This window comes from Liolophura sinensis, chromosome 11 (genome assembly GCF_032854445.1).
Source record: "Liolophura sinensis isolate JHLJ2023 chromosome 11, CUHK_Ljap_v2, whole genome shotgun sequence".
NCBI lineage: Eukaryota > Metazoa > Mollusca > Polyplacophora > Chitonida > Chitonidae > Liolophura > Liolophura sinensis.
In genome coordinates this window covers 31,125,139-31,145,372 of record NC_088305.1, presented here as the reverse complement: position 1 = coordinate 31,145,372, position 20,234 = coordinate 31,125,139, and the positions used below count along the sequence as shown (strand labels likewise).

Genomic DNA, 20,234 nt, shown 5'->3' with positions numbered 1-20,234 from the left:
AGCTGGTGTCACCTGGTGGAGAAATATGCCAGCCTCTTGGGTGGAAATTTTTAACTGAATCATAGGAAATCTAATATATGAACTAGTCACACATTGAAAGCGAAACTCAGTATTTAAAAATTACGATTTCGCTAATCCTTGTTGCTATGCAGGTAACAACCAATTGACTATTTTTATATTTCCAAGCAACTTTAAAACAATCACTATCAAAAACATTGTTGTCCTTTTAAAAATGTCGTAATTTTTTTCAAGTTTATTTCTATACACAACAGCATTTGGAACATTTTTCCCACCATGTATCAGTCGTTTCTCAAACCTTTGCTGAGCAATAGGGATAGAAAAAATTAACATTCATAGCTGCACAGATACGTCACATAATGTGGTAGAGATGGAAGAAAAGTGTAAAGTGCCGAGGAAACTAGCTATAAGCAAGTTGCATACCTCTGGTCATATTCAGGTGCCTGCAATGTTGGACAGTATGTTCTTTTGCAAAGAGTCATCTATGTTGTGCACGCTCAATCGTCAAAACTTTCCTTTTTTTCCAATTAAGTGACTGATTGTGATTAGTCATTTGCCATAACCACAGCCGACTGGGACTCCTGGTAGGTTTCTACCATTGGTCAAACAACCGATCATATCTTCACCCAACGCGCAACAACCACCTCACCACATGTAAGATTTTACAACAACTTCTGTTTACAACTGTATCTTTGTGACATGTATCTTACCGTATTCAAATTTCCCCACGCGTTGCGTAGATTAAGAAGCTGAACAGACTGTATAACAGAAAATGATAGATGAATACGACTGAAGACAAATCCAGAGGTCAGAGGTCAGCATTGTAACCATGGAGATCCAAGGCGACTGCCATTTATTGATTGTTTTCCCATTATACGCAATGCTTCGTCAATCTAGAGGCCTAAATGATTACATATGATTGCTTGTATTTAGTACCATCAATGAGAAAGGACTTAAAATTTGTCAGTGTGCATATAAAATTATTTTGTTCGACCCTCTAGGGTTGTAACAATGCATTTTCATCTATCGACCCTCAGATCTGCGGCGTGATAGGATTGTTTATGTTACCGCTCTATATATCCTGATGGGCCAGTTGGCTTTTCATGTCGACCCTCAGATCTGCGGCGTGATAGGACTGTTTATGTTACAGTTTTTATATATCCTGATGGCCCAGTCGGCTTTTCGTGTCTGCCCTGAGATCTGCGGGGTGATAGTACTGTTTCGGTTACTGTTTTATATATCCTGATAGACCAGTCGGCTTTTCATGTCGATCCTCAGATCTGCAACGTGATAGGACTGTTTATGTTGCTGTTCTATATATCAGGATGGAACAGTCGGCTTTTTATGTCGACCCTCAGATCTGCGGCGTGATAGGACTGTTTATGTTACTGTTCTATATATCCTGATGGGCCAGTCGGCTTTTCGTGTCGACCGTCAGATCTGCGGTGTGATAGTACTGTTTAGGTTACTGTTCTATATTTCCTGATGGGCCAGTCGGCTTTTCATGTCGACCCTCAGATCTGTGGCGTGATAGTACTGTTTATGTTACTGTTCTATATATCCTGATGGGCTAGTTGGCTTTTCGTGTCGATTCTCAGATCTGCGACGTGATAGGACTGTTTAGGTTACTGTTGCATATATCCTGATGGTCCAGTTGGCTATTCGTGTCGATTCTCAGATCTGCGGCGTAATAGGACTGTTTATGTTACTGTTCTATATATCCTGGTGGGCCAGTCGGCTTTTCATGTCGAACTTCAGATTTTCGGCGTGATAGGACTGTTTATGTTAGGCCTACTGTTCTACATATCCCGATGGGCCAGTCGGCTTTTCGTGTCGACCCTCAGATCTGCGGCGTGATAGGACTGTTATGTTACTGTTCTATATATCCTGATGGGCCAATTGGCTTTTCGTGTCGATTTTCAGATCTGCGGCGTGATAGGACTGTTTATGTTACTGTTCTATATATCCTGATGGGCCAGTCGGCTTTTCCTGTCGACCCTCAGATCTGCGGCGTGCTAGTACTGTTTATGTTACTGTTCTATATATCCTGATGGGCCAGTCGGCTTTTCGTGTCGACCCTCAGACCTGCGGCGTGATAGGACTGTTTATGTTACAGTTTTTATATATCCTGATGGCCCAGTCGGCTTTTCGTGTCGGCCCTGAGATCTGCGGGGTGATAGTACTGTTTAGGATACTGTTCTATATATCCTGGTGGGCCAGTCGGCTTTTTATGTCGACCCTCAGGTCTGAGGCGTGATAGGACTGTTTATGTTACTGTTCTATATATCCTGATGGACCAGTCGGCTTTTCGTGTCGACCCTCAGATCTGCGGCAAGATAGGACTGTTTATGTTACTGTTTTATATATCCTGATGGACCAGTAGGCTTTTCCCGTCGACCCTCAGACCTGCGGCGTGCTAGTACTGTTTATTCTACTGTTCTATATATCCTGCTGGGCCAGTCGGCTTTTTGTGTCGACCTTCAGATCTGCGGCGTGATAGGACTGTTTATGCTACTGTTCTATATATCCTGATTGGCCAGTCGGCTTTTCGTGTCGATTCTCCGGTCTGCGACGTGATAGGACTGTTTATGTTACTGTTCTATATATCAGGATGGGCCAGTTGGCTTTTCGTGTCGACCCTCAGATCTGCGGCGTGATAGGACTGTTTATGTTACTGTTCTATATATCAGGATGTGCCAGTCGGCTTTTCACGTCGACCCTCAGGTCTGCGGCGTGATAGGACCGTTTATGTTACTGTTCTATATATCCTGATGGACCAGTCGGCTTTTCGTGTCGATTCTCAGATCTGCAACGTGATAGGACTGTTTGTTACTGTTCTATATACCCTGATGGGCCAGTCGGCTTTTCGTGTCGATTCTTAGATCTGCGGTATGATAGTACTGTTTATGTTACTGTTCTATATATCCTGATGGGTCACTCGGCTTTTCGTGTCGACCCTCAGACCTGCGGCTTGATAGGACTGTTTATTCTACTGTTCTATATATCCTGATGGGCCCATCGGCTTTTCATGTCGACCCTCAGATCTGCGGCGTGATAGGGACTGTTTGTTACTGTTCTATATATCCTTATGGGCCAGTTGGCTTTTAGTAAATAAGTAAGTCTGGATATTTGGCCGAAGTGTATGTGATGTTAGACAATTATGAACGTTTATAAAAGAGATAGAGGCCTCCTTGGCTGAGGGGTGTAGCACGCGAGCGCAACGCAATGTTCCAGGAGCCTATCACTAATGCGGTCGCTGTACGTTCAGTCCAGCTCATGATGGCTTCTTCTTCGATCTTATTTGGAAAGGTTTCCAGCAACCTGCGGATGTGAGTTAGCCCGGCGATCATAATGCGGGCCGCCGCCGTCGTATAAGTGAAATAAACTCGAGTATTGGGCGTAAAACACCAATCAAATAAAGAAATAAAAAATAAGATATTAGCCGTAAGCCCTTAGTATCTGAACTTCTGTGTATTATGGCCGTTCATGTATCGTATTATCGGGATACGATTGTTTTAGAAATTATTTGGATGTCGTGTTGATTATCTAACAGTAAGGTGTAAAGATATAAACTTATCTCTAAATGAGTTATTTGTGGCAAATAATTATGCATGTCTTACAAATACATTCCGACTGAGCCCTTTGCATATGTATACATAACACCTCTTCTCTCTCTAACGACGTACTTAAAAGTTGTATAAAGCTAGTCATTCAAAAACCCGCCACCTTACTAAGACATGTTCATCATACACGGGGCTTTCATTTCGCACCAAAAAATCCCACCTTTTGGCTATCCGTGAATCAAAGTACCCGACTGGCTATAGGGGGCTTAAGTATATTTCAACCAAATGAGGTAGTCTCTACCATTTCTTAAATCAAATTAATGAACATGGAGTGTTCTTCTGCTTCAAATACTCGCTTGTCATGGCTTCTCCATCCGTAAATATGCATCCCGTCATTTATAGGCCTGTGTTTACATATGCGGAAGAGAAAATCATCAGAGTGACTGCTAGTAACTGTTCTCCAGGCATCTATTTCTGGGCTGATTTCTGCGCCTGCTGTGGAACTTGTCGAATAGAACTAACCCGCCTCTATTCTACACACTATTGCCTGAATAAACCGGGATTTTGTTGGTGGACTAAGCAACCTCAAGGCCTGGGCTCTTTGCTAAACCCGGGAGTATAGTCACTTTATAAGCATCACTTTTTTCTGGTGCTTGTAGGAAAAATTCCATACCACTTTAAATGCAAATGAGACGCATTTCATATTAGACCGTTTGAGGTGTGCAGCACTTCAGGCCTTTGGAATATAGTTTGGGCTTTGTGCCTGAAACTTCGCAAACACCATTGTCTACTATCAAGACCCAACAAACAATAGGAACGGAACAAATTCCGTGTTCCAGGCTGGGATTGAAGGAGGACGAGCCAGCAGTTGCGAGTCCTGCAGCTTACCACTGACTTGTATGAGCAACATCCCCCTTCCTCCTGGTATCAATATTCCAAGCTGTTTGCTGAATGTTCACACTTAGTTACACACTCCCTCAGTAGAATGTTGTGTATGGTGTCAGCTCACGATGTTACACAGAGCTAGAACTGTAAGTATACATGTAGACGCTCGGGGTTCGGGGTGGGGCGTGTTCTGCAATTGAACTGGATACCACTAATGATAAACAAGCGGTCACATTTATAGAATTAATGACCACAGCCTCAGAAAGTCAATGAAGACTATTAAATTGAAAGTTTTACAAAATTAAAATGTCTTTATTTCAGGTAACATTCTCAGGGTTCCAGCAGTAATGTAGAGATCGGTTCAGACTGCTAAGTCTCTCCATGTCAACCGGAGAGATATCAAAATCAAAGATGGCGGCGTTCTCTCTGATGTGGACTGGGTTTGTTGACTTTGGAATAATGCCTGGAGGAAAAAAAAAACATATGACACATGCCAAATACAAGAAAAAAAATGTTACAATAGAAAACACCTCCTATTCCTCAGTCAGAATGATGCTTCATTTCTTGACATAAAGTTCACAAAAGTTTTATATGATCTGTTTCTTTAAACCTACAGTATTAAAGTCGCTTACATTATTTAGCCTGAAGTTTGGCAGGTAAACATGCAATTCGCTGAGCACATAATAGCCTGAAAATGCATTTTCCAATGCCAACAGTTATATTTTTCTGAAAAGAAACTGATCAAGCTTCACAGAAAACTTTGTGATTCTGGATGAATTATGTAGAGCAAACAGTGTCACTTTACACAGTTAAACTTTAGGTGAAATACAGTATATTGTGTAAAATCCCTCATATCCCAATCCCTAACATCCTAATCCCTCACATCCTAATCCCTCACATCCCAATCCCTCACATCCTAATCCCTCACATCCCAATCCCTCACATCCCAATCCCTCATATCCTAATCCCTCACATCCCTATCCCTCATATCCTAATCTCACATCCCAATCCCTCATATCCCAATCCCTAACATCCTAATCCCTCACATCCTAATCCCTCACATCCCAATCCCTCACATCCTAATCCCTCACATCCCAATCCCTCACATCCCAATCCCTCATATCCTAATCCCTCACATCCCTATCCCTCATATCCTAATCTCACATCCCAATCCCTCATATCCCAATCCCTCACATCCCAATCCCTCACATCCCAATCCCTCACATCCCAATCCCTCATATCTCAATCCCTCATATCCTAATCCCTCATATCCTAATCCCTCATATCCTAATCCCTCACATCCCAATCCCTCATCCTAATCCCTCATATCCTAATCTCTCACATCCCAATCCCTCATATCCTAATCCCTCACATCCCAATCCCTCATATCCTAATCCCTCACATCCCAATCCCTCATATCCTAATCCCTCACATCCCAATCCCTCACATCCCAATCCCTCATATCCCAATCCCTCATATCTCAATCCCTCATATCCTAACCCCTCATATCCTAATCCCTCACATCCCTATCCCTCATATCCTAATCTCACATCCCAATCCCTCATATCCTAATCCCTCACATCCCAATCCCTCATGTCCCAATCCCTCATATCCTAATCCCTCACATCCCAATCCCTCATATCCCAATCCCTCATATCTCAATCCCTCATATCCTAACCCCTCATATCCTAATCCCTCACATCCCAATCCCTCATCCTAATCTCTCACATCCCAATCCCTCATATCCTAATCTCTCACATCCCAATCCCTCATATCCTAATCCCTCACATCCCAATCGCTCATATCCTAATCCCTCAACCTTTTCACGTCGGACACAGCAACTTTCGGTGTGATTTATGCATCCTTGTAATTTTATTTGAAGATAAATCTATATTGGTTGGGTTGGTGAATTTCTGGACATCACAAAAGACTTTTTTCAGTCTACACAGAATAATGCTTGAAGAATACCAGTATGCTTGAATTAACAAGCTGCAATCATGAGAAAAGGTCCAAGAATTACACTTACCATTACATTTACTGATACTGAGTATGGCTGATTTTACAGATATGGTAGCTGAATATCAGTTACAAGTTAAAACTAGACTACAGCAGGTGTACCTGTCACGTGTTTCTGTCTGTGAGGATTTGGTGTATCTGTACCACATCACTGTTTTGACCCAAGGTCACAATGTCAATACCTATTTTGTAATCATACCCTAATTACCTGTACAGGTACCTACTAACCTAAATATGTCAATCACAATAACAACTGTCATTCACTAACTGACCCTCATTTTGGGTGAGAAACTGGTACTCTTTGCCAGACTATAAGGCTTTGATGACCTATAAGGTTGCGGGTTCTGCTGTCCAGTTGTTACCACTTTGTCTTGACTTAAAGATTGGAGATTTAATTGTCATGAGATGTGTGGTGGCTCTGAGACCTGTTTTCTATCACAGGTTATCTCACCTGTCTAAGCCTTAGTTGATGTCGCTACTTCATAACTTACTTCAACACCAAGCAACAAAAGGACAATACAATTAACATCAGATATATCACTTTGTGATATTTCCTCCACATTTTATACCTGTCTACTGACTTTTAGGACAAAAATCCCCACATACTGTGTGATCCAAAAATTAAATTAGTTTTGGACTTACTAGTATACCATTTTTTCAAATCAATCAAGCATTCAGGAAGTACTTCTGTTCTATTACTTGTCCCCTACCAGTTAGAGCTGTTGTACAATTAGTTACCTACACAGTGGAACAAAAGCAGCCATAATTTTGTCCAAAAAGTACAAAATGGTGTGAATTCTCAAACTCATTGTGTAAATCATCTTGGTGAAGCAATGTACCAAGATTCAATTCAAAATGAAAAATCGATTTGAAAAAGTCTGAGAAATTATCGTGACACCAAAACAGGAGAAAAACAGACAGACAACAACTCGACCCTGCTAACCCTGGTACTGCCAGTGTACAAAGGACTGACAGACAGGGTGTCAACGTACATGTATACTCGCCCCTGCTAATCCAGGTACTGCCAGTGTACAAACTATCAAATATCTCAAACCCAACTCAAAAATGTTATGAACCGATCTTACACTTAAGTGAAACCTAAACATTTTTATAAAAATCCTATTCACATGAAATATCATTCATTCATTCACATGAAATACACATTTTGGTTTTCATTACCCATATCATAGATAGTTGGAAATACACTGATTGTTGGCAAGTCGTCGTGACATGTATAAATCAGTGCAATCCAGCCTCTTGTCAATTTACCTCAGTTTGGTTTATTTTTTAATTGGTAATGAAAATGCTACATGTAGGCCACTTTTGACATCTGTGTATAGTCTATTGGCCTGTTTTAAAGTGACTCTGGAAGCAAAGATCTGTATTGGTGAATATCACCCACTGCAGGAAATGACGATTCACATTGAATATTATGAGCATTGCAGTTTCCAAATTAATTACCTATGTTTTGCTGTACTGCCCATCGTAACAATATCTGAGCAGGAGACTTCTTGTACATCTCTGCGATAGACTGAACTGTCTTGTCTTCAATCAGCTGAAAGGAATAAGCAATGGACTGATTAAGGTCTGTATGAAAAAAGGCAATTTTTCATACGAAATGAAATACAAAAAAAAAAGGAACTTTGTTCAACCTTCTTGAAATAATCATTGTTTAACAGCTTATGTTCTGGCTAACCTAGCAACAATATTAGATTCAAACTTTTACTTACTAAGTACATGTTTCTTGCTGAGGTACTTTGCTTACATGTAGATGGAAAATTCAACGTTTTCTATAGCCATATCAAAACCACCTACTGGTTAACTGTGTAATTATACCATCATTCACGAGCCACACTTCCTGACACTTTTCCATTAAATATTCATCTGACAGGCCTGTACTCTGTCTCCCCTCCTTCCTCAAGTGGAGTTTTCCATGTCAAATAATTATAGGTAGCTTACCCTAATTACCTTCAGGTTTCCACAATTTACTTATTTCTTTATTTGATTGGTGTTCTACATCATAATGGTACTCAAAGAATATTTTTCTTATATGACAGCAGCCAGCATTATGGTGGGAGGAATATGGGCAGAACATGGGGGAAGCCCATGACCACCCACAGACTGCTGGCATACAAGTTTTCATGAAATATTAGGTAGATTTGTTAATAAAAGTACTGATATATTACACTTGAGGTCACAACAACTATATTTTCACATTTATGACTAGCACAAATCATTTACCAGCACTAGTTTTACTAGTTTTTTCGACTGCAAAAGTTGCTGCTGACATACCTGGTTGTCTGTGGATGTTCCAAGTGAGGAATAGGCCTGAAAGTGGATGTTCTTCTGCTGACAGTACTGGACCAGCTCAGAGCATACCAGGTGAGGGTGGAACTCTGTCTGAGGACATAAGGGGAAGTCACTCATACATGTATGTGATGACAGTACAGGACCAGCTCAGAGCATACCAGGTGAATGTGGAACTCTGTCTGAGGACATAAGGGGAAGTCACTCATACATGTATGTGATGACAGTACTGGACCAGCTCAGAGCATACCAGGTGAGGGTGGAACTCTGTCTGAGGACATAAGGGGAAGTCACTCATACATGTATGTGATGACAGTACTGGACCAGCTCAGAGCATACCAGGTGAGGGTGGAACTCTGTCTGAGGACATAAGGGGAAGTCACTCATACATGTATGTGATGACAGTACAGGACCAGCTCAGAGCATACCAGGTGAATGTGGAACTCTGTCTGAGGACATAAGGGGAAGTCACTCATACATGTATGTGATGACAGTACTGGACCAGCTCAGAGCATACCAGGTGAGGGTGGAACTCTGTCTGAGGACATAAGGGGAAGTCACTCATACATGTATGTGATGACAGTACTGGACCAGCTCAGAGCATACCAGGTGAGGGTGGAACTCTGTCTGAGGACATAAGGGGAAGTCACTCATACATGTATGTGATGACAGTACAGGACCAGCTCAGAGCATACCAGGTGAATGTGGAACTCTGTCTGAGGACATAAGGGGAAGTCATTCATACATGTATGTGATGACAGTACAGGACCAGCTCAGAGCATACCAGGTGAGGGTGGGATTGTGTCTGAGGACATAAGGGGAAGTCATTCATACATGTATGTGATGACAGTACAGGACCAGCTCAGAGCATACCAGGTGAGGGTGGAACTCTGTCTGAGGACATAAGGGGAAGTCATTCATACATGTATGTAATGACAGTACAGGACGAGCTCAGAGCATACCAGGTGAGGGTGGGATTGTGTCTGAGGACATAAGGGGAAGTCATTCATACATGTATGTAATGACAGTACAAGACCAGCTCAGAGCAGACCAGGTGAGGGTGGGACTGTGTCTGAGGACATAAGAGGAAGTCATTCATACATGTATGTGATCACAGTACAGAACCAGCTCAGGGCATACCAGGTGAGGGTGGAACTCTGTCTAAGGACATAAGGGGAAGTCATTCATACATGTATGTGATGACAGTACAGGACCAGCTCAGGGCATACCAGGTGAGGGTGGGACTGTGTCTGAGGACATAAGAGGAAGTCATTCATACATGTAAGTAATGACAGTATAGGACCAGCTCAGGTCACAAAAGGTGAGGGTGGAACTCTGTCTGAGGACATAAGGGAAAATCATTCATACATGTATGTGATGACACTACAGGACCAGCTCAGGGCACACCAGGTGAGGGTGGGACTCTGTCTGAGGACATAAGGGGAAGTCATTCATACATGTATGTGATGACAGTACAGGACCAGCTCAGGGCATACCAGGTGAGGGTGGGACTGTGTCTGAGGACATAAGGGGAAGTCATTCATACATGTATGTGATCACAGTACAGAACCAGCTCAAGGCAGTAAAGGCAGCAAGAGGCCCTTTGAACACTTCAGGAAAAAACAAATAACCCAAAGTAGCTAACATCTAGAGCTGTATAGGTATTTACCTGTAATACAGAGGGTGGTATCCTACACTGAGTCTCCAGCTCCTGCAGGTGCTTTAAGGTGTAATTTGATACACCTATGGCCTTCACTTTACCTGTATGGTATCACAGAGGAAAGTAGAGGTTATTAACAAACAAGTATATGTCAGCTAAATAATTATAAAATTTATTTGTTATGTGAAACAAAAAATAAGAAAAAAATTATATGAATTTGAATGAAACTATAACTGCTTTGTACATGTATTAAACTGAGCACCTGTAAACCTGGAAAAATCTACATGAAAAGTGAAATTGTTCTAACTCTAATAAGGTAAATTCAACACCACCACTTGAATGGGGCATTGTGGAAGTCAGCTGTATCCGCGGCAATCTGCGGATGGTCGTTGGTTTCTTCCGGGTTCTGCCAAGTTTCCTCCCACCATAATGCTGGTGGCCATCGTATAAGTGAAATATTCTTAAGTGCGGCGTTAAACACCAAGCAAATAAAAATAAGTAAATAAATTCAGCTGTGGCTTGTTGGGTTACGGCTAAAGCATAAATGTATTCACAAGACTTCCCATACCCTGGTCTACAAGCGTCTCCATGTCCCTCCAGCTCTCAAGTCTGAGGGCGGGGTGCCTCTCATCCTCAGGGCGCATTCCCTGAGTGCCGGGCCAGTGGATCAGGTACAGATCCAGGTAATCACAGTCCAGGTGAGATAACGACTTCAGACATGCCTCTGCACATTTACCTGTGCCGTGGTCTTTTGGACCTGAAGGACGAATCACACAGATGAACCTGATGAGGCCCAGCATAAACCACAAACTTTTGGCAAGTTACTGACAAACTTTCCCGTGTGCCATGTACAACGTATATCATGTATATTGGTGGAGGACAAGTGGCACTAGACACAAAATGACCCAAAAGTAACGAACACAGCTATACAGAGCAACAAAGGGAGGCCACTCTGGCAGCTACTAGTATCTTCACTAATATACGATAAATAGCTTCATCCATTTTCCACTTGTGAGGAGCTCTTCTCTCATGCTAACAATGTTGAATGTGGCTGGCCCAACAAAACAATGTTTGTGTAACAAAAAAGTCTGGTTACATGAGCAGATACCTTAAAATTATTGAATAAAATTATTTTCAAATAATGAAAAAATTCATTACATTTTGACGAATATATAGTAAATATATTGCTCAGGTTTGGGCAAATATGAATTTCCCAGAAATGATCGATATAACAACCTGTCCAGATGAGGTAATATATGCCTGTAATATGCCAAAACATGCCATATGCCAAAACAGGCAATATGCCAAAACATACATTATGCCAAAACATGTAATATTCCAAAACATGTAATATGCCAAAACATGCATTATGCCAAAACATGCATTATGCCAAAACATGTAATATGTCTGTTGTCAAATTTGTGGAGGATTTATCGAACATGTACTTTTCATGACAAAATCTATGACCCTATGTTGACCGGATGTTGTCAGGGCAATAGCAGGGGAAATTACGATGGCAACTGTGGTTTGAGGCATTTTTATTCAGTCACTGAGCTACTCAGTGTCAGACTCATCTTTCACTCACAGACTGACTAAACTCTGATGTCCGAAGGAGGTATGGTACAGTATCATGACAGGAGATCACCACCTGATGAAGTGGGCAGAGTTCACATAAGCAGATTATCTCCCTTCCCCTGATCTTCAGTCAGCTGGCAAACAGACAAGTTGAAGCCAAACTCGAAATCCGTCAGAAGTCGTGCTACATGCTGTGTGGGATTAGACAAGGCAGACTAACACTCACTGGGAATGTTTGTACTACAAACCACTGTTGGGGTTCAGAATAGACAGGAGTCGGTTTACTGAAGGCAATTAATGTCACTGTCAAATGGACCACGAAATGTTGTCGGTTTTGACAAGATATCAGTTAATAAAGGTGTTGGTGTTGAGAGATTCCACTGTAGCATCTTTTGAGCTACTGTTATTACACTTTTTGTGAAGCCCCAAAATTGGCCAATCCAACAAATTAGTCCTGTCTCCACAATCAGCTTAAAACTGTGTATAAATTGCACTGAAGGTTGCTCTTTCATATGCGAAAAGGTTGAGGCATTAGAGTAGATCAACCTATACCCCACCCCAGAATCCAACATATCAATAATCCAAAAAATATATTGACAAACACACAGGATGATGTCCATTTCTTACCTAATTTACTGGTGATAAAAATGTCCGACCTCCTGAGTCCATACTTGGGTAATAAAGTCTTCAGGCTGTTGCCAATGTCTGTTTCATTCTTGTACACAGCTGCTGTGTCTGAAACACACAATCAGATCAAGTGGTGGGAGTCAGAGTCAGCATTCAGTGTGGTGGAGTCAGTCAGCATTCAGTGTGGTGGGAGTCAGAGTCAGCATTCAGTGTGTTGGGAGTCAGAGTCAGCATTCAGTGTGGTTGGAGTCAGTCAGCATTCAGAGTGGTGGGAGTCGGAGTCAGCATTCAGTGTGGTGGAGTCAGAGTCAGCATTCAGTGTGTTGGGAGTCAGAGTCAGCATTCAGTGTGGTGGGAGTCAGAGTCAGCATTCAGTGTGGTTGGAGTCAGTCAGCATTTAGTGTGGTGGGAGTCAGAGTCAGCATTCAGTGTGGTGGAGTCAGAGTCAGCATTCAGTGTGTTGCGAGTCAGAGTCAGCATTCAGTGTGTTGGGAGTCAGAGTCAGCATTCAGTGTGGTGGAGTCAGAGTCAGCATTCAGTGTGGTGGGAGTCAGAGTCAGCATTCAGTGTGGTGGGAGTCAGTCAGCATTCAGTGTGGTGGGAGTCGGAGTCAGCATTCAGTGTGGTGGGAGTCAGAGTCAGCATTCAGTGTGGTGGGAGTCAGTCAGCATTCAGTGTGGTGGGAGTCGGAGTCAGCATTCAGTGTGGTGGGAGTCAGTCAGCATTCAGTGTGGTGGGAGTCAGAGTCAGCATTCAGTGTGGTGGGAGTCAGAGTCAGCATTCAGTGTGGTGGGAGTCAGAGTCAGCATTCAGTGTGGTGGAGTCAGAGTCAGCATTTAGTGTGGTGGGAGTCAGAGTCAGCATTCAGTGTGGTGGGAGTCAGAGTCAGCATTCAGTGTGGTGGGAATCAGAGTCAGCATTCAGTGTATTGGGAGTCAGAGTCAGCATTCAGTGTGGTGAAGTCAGAGTCAGCATTTAGTGTGGTGGGAGTCAGAGTCAGCATTCAGTGTGGTGGAGTCAGAGTCAGCATTCACTCATAAATCCGGTGTCCATCCATCATAAAATTCTGGTGTACACATGACATTAAAGTGCTGCAGTTCCAGTCTAAAGAGAAACTATGAAGAAATATTTAAATATGATAGAAATCCTACGGCACAGAAGTAATTCCACTGTTCAAGGGATCGTCTGTAAAACTTTCCTGGTGTGATGTGATATTTCTTACATAACATTGAATCAGGCGTTAAAAATGACGGTGATAAGGGTAATTATGACAGAACGACGTCAACAGCATTTGAAAATACAGCAACATTTGTAGCAATTGTATTAGAATATGTGTATTATTTTGACTGACACTCTTCTTCACTGCTATCCTTCATTCATCAGACTAATCACTTCATTATTATCCTGTTATTTCCTGATATGTATCCAAATACTGTGAATCCGAGAAGAAGTTGTTAGAAACTGCATTCGCCAGGAGAGTAAGTGGCAGTGGCTTGGGTAAGTTTGACAGTCGCCCATTATGCTTGCCATTTCAGAATCACTTTCCCATTTACCGTTTCTTTCATTCTCATCCAACCATTAAGACAATCAAACTTTGATGATTCAAACTTTCGTTTCATTTTGTTAGCAGTATCATACTGTGCCCCCTGTCATGTTTGTCATGTCTGTTTCATTTCAATTTTATTTCTGAAGGTTTTACCATGACAAGTCAAATGTTGTCCTGAGTGCTGAGAATAAAAGTAGTATTTGAAAGAAGTCTTACCCTTTTTAAAAGAAAACCATTCCCAATAAGAATGCTCCTTAACAGTCACACTAAGACACCTCCTTTTCACCGTCACAGCAATGAGTAATCTTTCCGTGCTTAAAAATTTTTGTTTCTACATTTTACTCCGAAATATACAATATTGGTGTTAATAATACACTGCCTTTTTTTAATAATTAAGGAAAGCAATTCAGAGTATTTCTATCATTATCATTTCATCTTGGTTTTGACACTGAAGTAGCTCTTTAAACAAAAATGAAATAAGAATTTAAAGGTGTGATAAAGACACAGTACATGACCTATAGGCTGACAGAGTTACCCAACCTCTCACATACCAACTGATCTGTAGCTGGCCCCTAGAGCAGCATCCAGGCAGCTATGACGCAGTACATGACCTGTAGACTGACAGAGTTACCCAACCTCTCACATACCAACTGATCTGTAGCTGGCCCCTAGAGCAGCATCCAGGCAGCTATGACACAGTACATGACCTATAGTATGACAGAGTTACCCAACCTCTCACATACCAACTGATCTGTAGCTGGCCCCTAGAGCAGCATCCAGGCAGCTATGTACAAGCTCTGCACCACGGATCTTAAATGTGCCAACTGAAAATACATGTTAAATTTAAAACAATAAATCATGATCATAAATGTATGATAACAGTATAAGTATCTACCCTAAAGAACCTAACACTCTGACAAGAAAAGAGCATTTTTAGAGGTAAATCAATGTCATGAGATATTATTTCTGGTGCTCAAATTTACACTTTCCCAGTAAGATATCATCCTACCTTCCAGACACCCATCACAGCACCTTTCTAAAATCAATACAACTCCCAGAATCTGGGAAAACGAGCAGTTTAGGCATGGACGAAATTTTAGAGAATTTAGGGTATACCGAAATGTCGCTCACTTAATAAAAAGAAGTTAATAATTGTGAACTATATATGTCTTATGTTATCCAACCCAGCTTCTAAAATGCCACTGAAAGAAGAAATATTATGGTAAGCCAATACGATTTTTATTTCCCCCTAAATGTGGACATTTTTCGAAGAATGTTAAAAGCAATTACAGTATATTTTCAAATGTTGCATAATAATATAATAGCTGTCATCAGAAAAGATCATAATAAATTAATGATTGCAATAAGTACTGTTTTGAAACTACTTGAAAATTCTTCTGTAGTGACTAGTTACTATAAAAATAAAAGTGCATGGAATATATGATAATGTATTCACCTACAAGCGTCATGTATCGAGGTGCAACGTAAGAAAGCAATTAACTTGAATGTTCAGAATATTTTAGTAAAAGACAAGACTAAAACAGAAAAGTCTAAAACAGACAAGACCAAAACAGACATGTGCATGCATGTAAAGCAGGCGAATGTAGGTCAACACGCCCGCTAGTCAAAATGCCCGCTAGCCAAAATGCCCGCTAGCCAAAACGCCTGCTAGCCAAAATGCCCACTACCATAATGCCGGCTAGCCAAAATGCCTGCTACCATAACGCCTGCTAGGCAGAATGCCTGCTAGTTTTGGTCAAAATGCCTACCAAGGCATTGTTGTGGGATAGCCGATATAAAAGGGTAAAAATAACTCCCCCGATCACCCAGAAACAACAAGAGATGAAACACATGGTGTGAGTATGTTGCAGCTTGCGAAGAGCTCCTCACAAGGGAGGAAACCCAGCCCGATCCCTTCCTTTTAGAGCCATTGTGAATCATTAAATGCTAACGCAAGATTTTATAAGAATGCACCGCACTTTATTTCAAGACGCATAGCCCATGTGCAATAAATAATAATGACAAGCAGATCAATAAACATCAATCAGCATAAAGTTTGCACGCTCTGTCCAAACATACTCAATGATGGTATGGGCCACACCGAACTCAACATCCACGTAGTGTCCACAGTCCGTGATCATCTGGGCCAAACCGAACTCAGCATCCACACAGCCTCCACATACTCCATGATCGTGTGGGCCACACCAAACTCAACATCCACATAGCCTCCACATAGTCCATGATTGTATGGGCCACACCAAACTCAACATCCACGTAGTGCCCACAGTCCCTGATGGTATGGGCCACACCAAACTCAACATCCACGTAGTGTCCACACAGTCCATGATCGTCTGTGCCACACCGAACTCAACATCCACGTAGTGTCCACACAGCCCATGATCACCTGGGCCACACCAAACTCGACATCCACGTAGTGTCCACAGTCCATGATGGTATGGGCCACACCAAACTCGACATCCACGTAGTGTCCACGTACGCCATCAATTCCATAAGTTGGTGTGTATTCAGCAGGGAGATATGGAAAGGGCATAACTTTTCTGATTAGTTTGCAGTTTGGCATCCTGACATCTGTAGGCGACTTCAAGTCCAAGCTTCTTCCTGAAGGTGGCTTGGTTCCAGTGAAACAAGCAGCCTCTCACTTTGGCATTGGGAAACACCCTCCCAGAAACCAGTCCATATACCAGCCTCAAAGTCAGCCACTCCAGCCTTGGGTTTCATTCCCGGTGACATTCAATGCCTCATCTGAATATCTGAAATGATAGTAGCAAAATATTAAAATTAGACTTGGAAGGTTTACAATGTCACGTTTAGTTGTTTAATAATAAAATAATGCGGTGGTGCACAAGATATTCAGAGACTATACATACCTTCTTGTAGTGTATCCTCCTCTTTCTCGACATCAAGGCGAATGCGAGTGGAACTTGCTTGGCGTCACACCCAGCTTTCAAGAGACCGTAAACGTTATTCATGGTACATGGATAACGTATTATCCATGTACCATGGCCTGCATCTTCCTAATAAACTGAGCTGTTCTCTGGTGTAGAAGAGGAGATGGGGGAAGTTTCCCACTCTGATATCACTTTGGAGAAAGTCCTCCGGAACGCAGTCTTCTGAGATCCAGAAAAGACCATACAAATTAATACAGAATCAATTGATATAACTGAAAGAATTTCTATTGGCATAACATTTCTAATAAATAATAAAACACAAAAATAGAACAGAAGAAAGCTTTATATACCTCAAAATCCAGATCCTTGGGCTCCGCCGGCCTCATATATTGTCAGGCGCGGTTCACCCTCCTTATAAGATTTCACAGAGCAGACAAAGATGGACAGGGTTCTCTGTCATCAACATTCTCGGCGATGACCTCTTCCACAATGGTAGATGTTGATTGGAAGATGCCTTCTCCTGCCATATTCTGCAATTCAAATGTAAATGATTAGTCCATGCTGTTATTCATGTAAGACTACTTCACTTTACTGTAACTAAAACTTAACTTATATACATGTATATATGGATAAACAGGTAAGTACCCTTCTTGCTGCCTCCGTGGCAGCAAAGAGACCATGACAGGCGGGATGGATGTGGGTGTTTTTTACCTTAGAATACATGTCCTCTTTATCTAAGACAGTGGCAAAGACAGTGCGTATGTTTATTACGCACACTGCACACCAAATACACTGTCAATACTTTTCGCTCCTGTAAAAAGAGAATTGAATTTATTTAATTTCAGTAATATTCATGCCTGCATACCTTTACAACATATGAAAACCCCGTGCTTTCCACTAGTTTTCTTTTCCCTTCTGCAACCCATCGGCCATCAAGTGGTAGGTGACCTCTCCTGTAATGATATCATCAATAGGAGATGGCATCGGGCCGACAACGTTGCTGAAAATACAAATAAAGCAAAATATAGAGCACGTGCTACGAAACTTTTTTCTGAACTGAAAGTGAAACAATAATTTTTTGTTTGTTCTAAATGAGAGAAACTTACTCCTCTGTGTGCTCTTCTGGCCATTCAAAACCGGCTTGCTCAATTTCGAAAAAATGTTGTTTGTTTGTTGTTCCTCACTATTCCTTCTACTTTCAAAAACTGCTGCAGACAATTCGAAATAAGGGAGAGGTTCAGAAATAGTTGTCTGGGTATTGCAACATTCGCTGCACCTCCACTGTGTCTCCAGTTGTCTGTTCAAAATTTGGTACTCTTGCACGGTCATATCCAAAAAAAAAAAAAAAAACAAAAGAGAGAAAAATTTATTTTAATTTGTTAAATGTACATTTAATTGCTGATGTTTAGATTTATGACCAAGAAACCGAACACAAAATGAATTACTTATACTTAATTATCATTTCATTACCTGGCGTGCATTTTGCCATCTATCACAGTCATCGCACTGAAGAGCATGTTCTCTTCCTCTCCCTTCCAAACTGCAGACAACGCATAGACAACGAAAATATCCCACCATAAGGAAATGTGCAGAGAGCGGCATGGGTATTCTACGTACGACATCTAGGACTGGAGTGGTGAAAAGCTGTTTTCTTGTGCTTATAAAGGGCACAGTAACAACATGCTCTAGTTTATTTTTATGTCTTTTCTTTTCTTTTGATATTGACGCTATCGATAGGTTAATCAAAGCCAAAAGTGAGGACGACATTCTCAAGGTATGTGTTCAGGTATTGTTTCATGACTGCCCCCTATTATTAATCCACTTTTCCCAGCCCCCTTTTGTGCCTTATTTATATAGAAGCCTTTCTATACTGTTCTTGACTGTAATCAAGAATGGGAATTTACTTTACAATTCATATAAGAGTTACGTTTGCCATAAATAAGAAGTTATAATATACATTGCTCATTCATCTTTTTTTTTCTGTTTTCACTTATGAAATTGTTGAAGGCTTTTATACGTAGAATACCGGCTGTCATTTATTTTGATTTTCTGTCTTGATTCGTGTTTGCAGTAAAGTCAAGAATATTTCACTTTAGTATGACAGTGTTGGATTATTTTTGCCATTTTTAGATATGAGAGTCAGAAGAACCGGTTCTGATTATAAACAGAGTTTGAGAGTAAAACCTGTGAAAATATGTTCATCAGTCGCTACTAATGCCCCCCGCTGAGCCAGGATGACATCTGAGTTGAGTTCTTCATCAACTGTTTAGTTGTCTCCCTTGCAAAAAACCCTCCGCAAGATAACCCTTGGCAATACAAAAGGAGAAGGCCCTTCACGTACAGAAAGTCTATCATGTGTTAACAAAGATGCAACACGTTCATTTTTCTGATTTATGCATGCATTATTGTTTCTAAGTGATCTGGGAGTTATTTTTACCCACTTATATATCGGCTAACGCACAACAATGCTTTTGACCAAAACGAGCGGGCGCTATGGTAGGGGGCGTTTTGACCTGCACCCTGGTAGGCCTACACAACACATGTATGTTCGCCGTTCATCATTCGACAGACATTTTCGTTTTCAAACAACAAACCGACGTTCGTTGACTTACAGCCAATAAGAGGCATTGACGTTTTTGACGGATTCAACATCACGTGCTTCATCTTGTGACTATCTAAAAATATGCACTTAAAACCGAAATTGTGGAAGCCGCAACTTCCTTCTCTTGTAAATATTAGGGTGATATCCACGCGCGCACTCCAGGGAGCCGCGCGCAGCGGGTTGACGATGGCAGACCTGTCTAGTCGATCATGACAAGTTTAGTAATCGTGTGACGGTTATCTCCCTTTGAGCACACGGTACCTATAGTACCGGTACCTTTGTAGACAGATTTTTATCAGTTAATCGGCAAATCAGTACGCAGACATATTAAAGAAAACAGCTTACGAAAAACTCAAGGACAATTTTTTTCAAACACAAACATAAGAACGACTTAATTTTTTAAAAAATGTACACTTATTTAAAATCAACACACCTTAATTAGGCCTACTTATTATTGATATTCAGTTGAAATAGTATGCTTCGTGGTAGGCCTGCTAGTGTCACTTTTTGTTACAATTTATTTGAT

General features: G+C 41.4%; 1 protein-coding gene and 1 long non-coding RNA gene across 3 annotated transcripts; both read right to left on the bottom strand.

Annotated features, from left to right (window-relative positions):
- Positions 1-4,781: 4,781 nt before the first annotated feature.
- Positions 4,782-19,846, bottom strand: LOC135477647 (uncharacterized oxidoreductase YtbE-like). 2 transcript variants are annotated; one of them, XM_064757821.1, is made up of 8 exons: positions 19,719-19,846; positions 14,941-15,021; positions 12,652-12,759; positions 11,018-11,206; positions 10,459-10,550; positions 8,775-8,882; positions 7,944-8,037; positions 4,782-4,929 (listed from the first exon to the last, which is right to left on the bottom strand). In XM_064757821.1, exons 1-8 carry the CDS (start codon positions 19,768-19,770, stop codon positions 4,784-4,786), a joined length of 870 nt encoding a protein of 289 aa, XP_064613891.1. In that variant the 5' UTR covers positions 19,771-19,846; the 3' UTR covers positions 4,782-4,783. The 2 variants fall into 2 exon arrangements, with proteins under 2 accessions (XP_064613891.1, XP_064613892.1); XM_064757822.1 differs by lacking the exon at positions 14,941-15,021.
- LOC135477648 (uncharacterized) lies at positions 16,201-19,708 on the bottom strand. Its single transcript, XR_010445225.1, has 5 exons — positions 18,577-19,708; positions 17,972-18,106; positions 17,457-17,636; positions 17,086-17,328; positions 16,201-16,968 (listed from the first exon to the last, which is right to left on the bottom strand). It is a non-coding gene; the product is annotated as an uncharacterized LOC135477648 (long non-coding RNA).
- Positions 19,847-20,234: the final 388 nt, after the last annotated feature.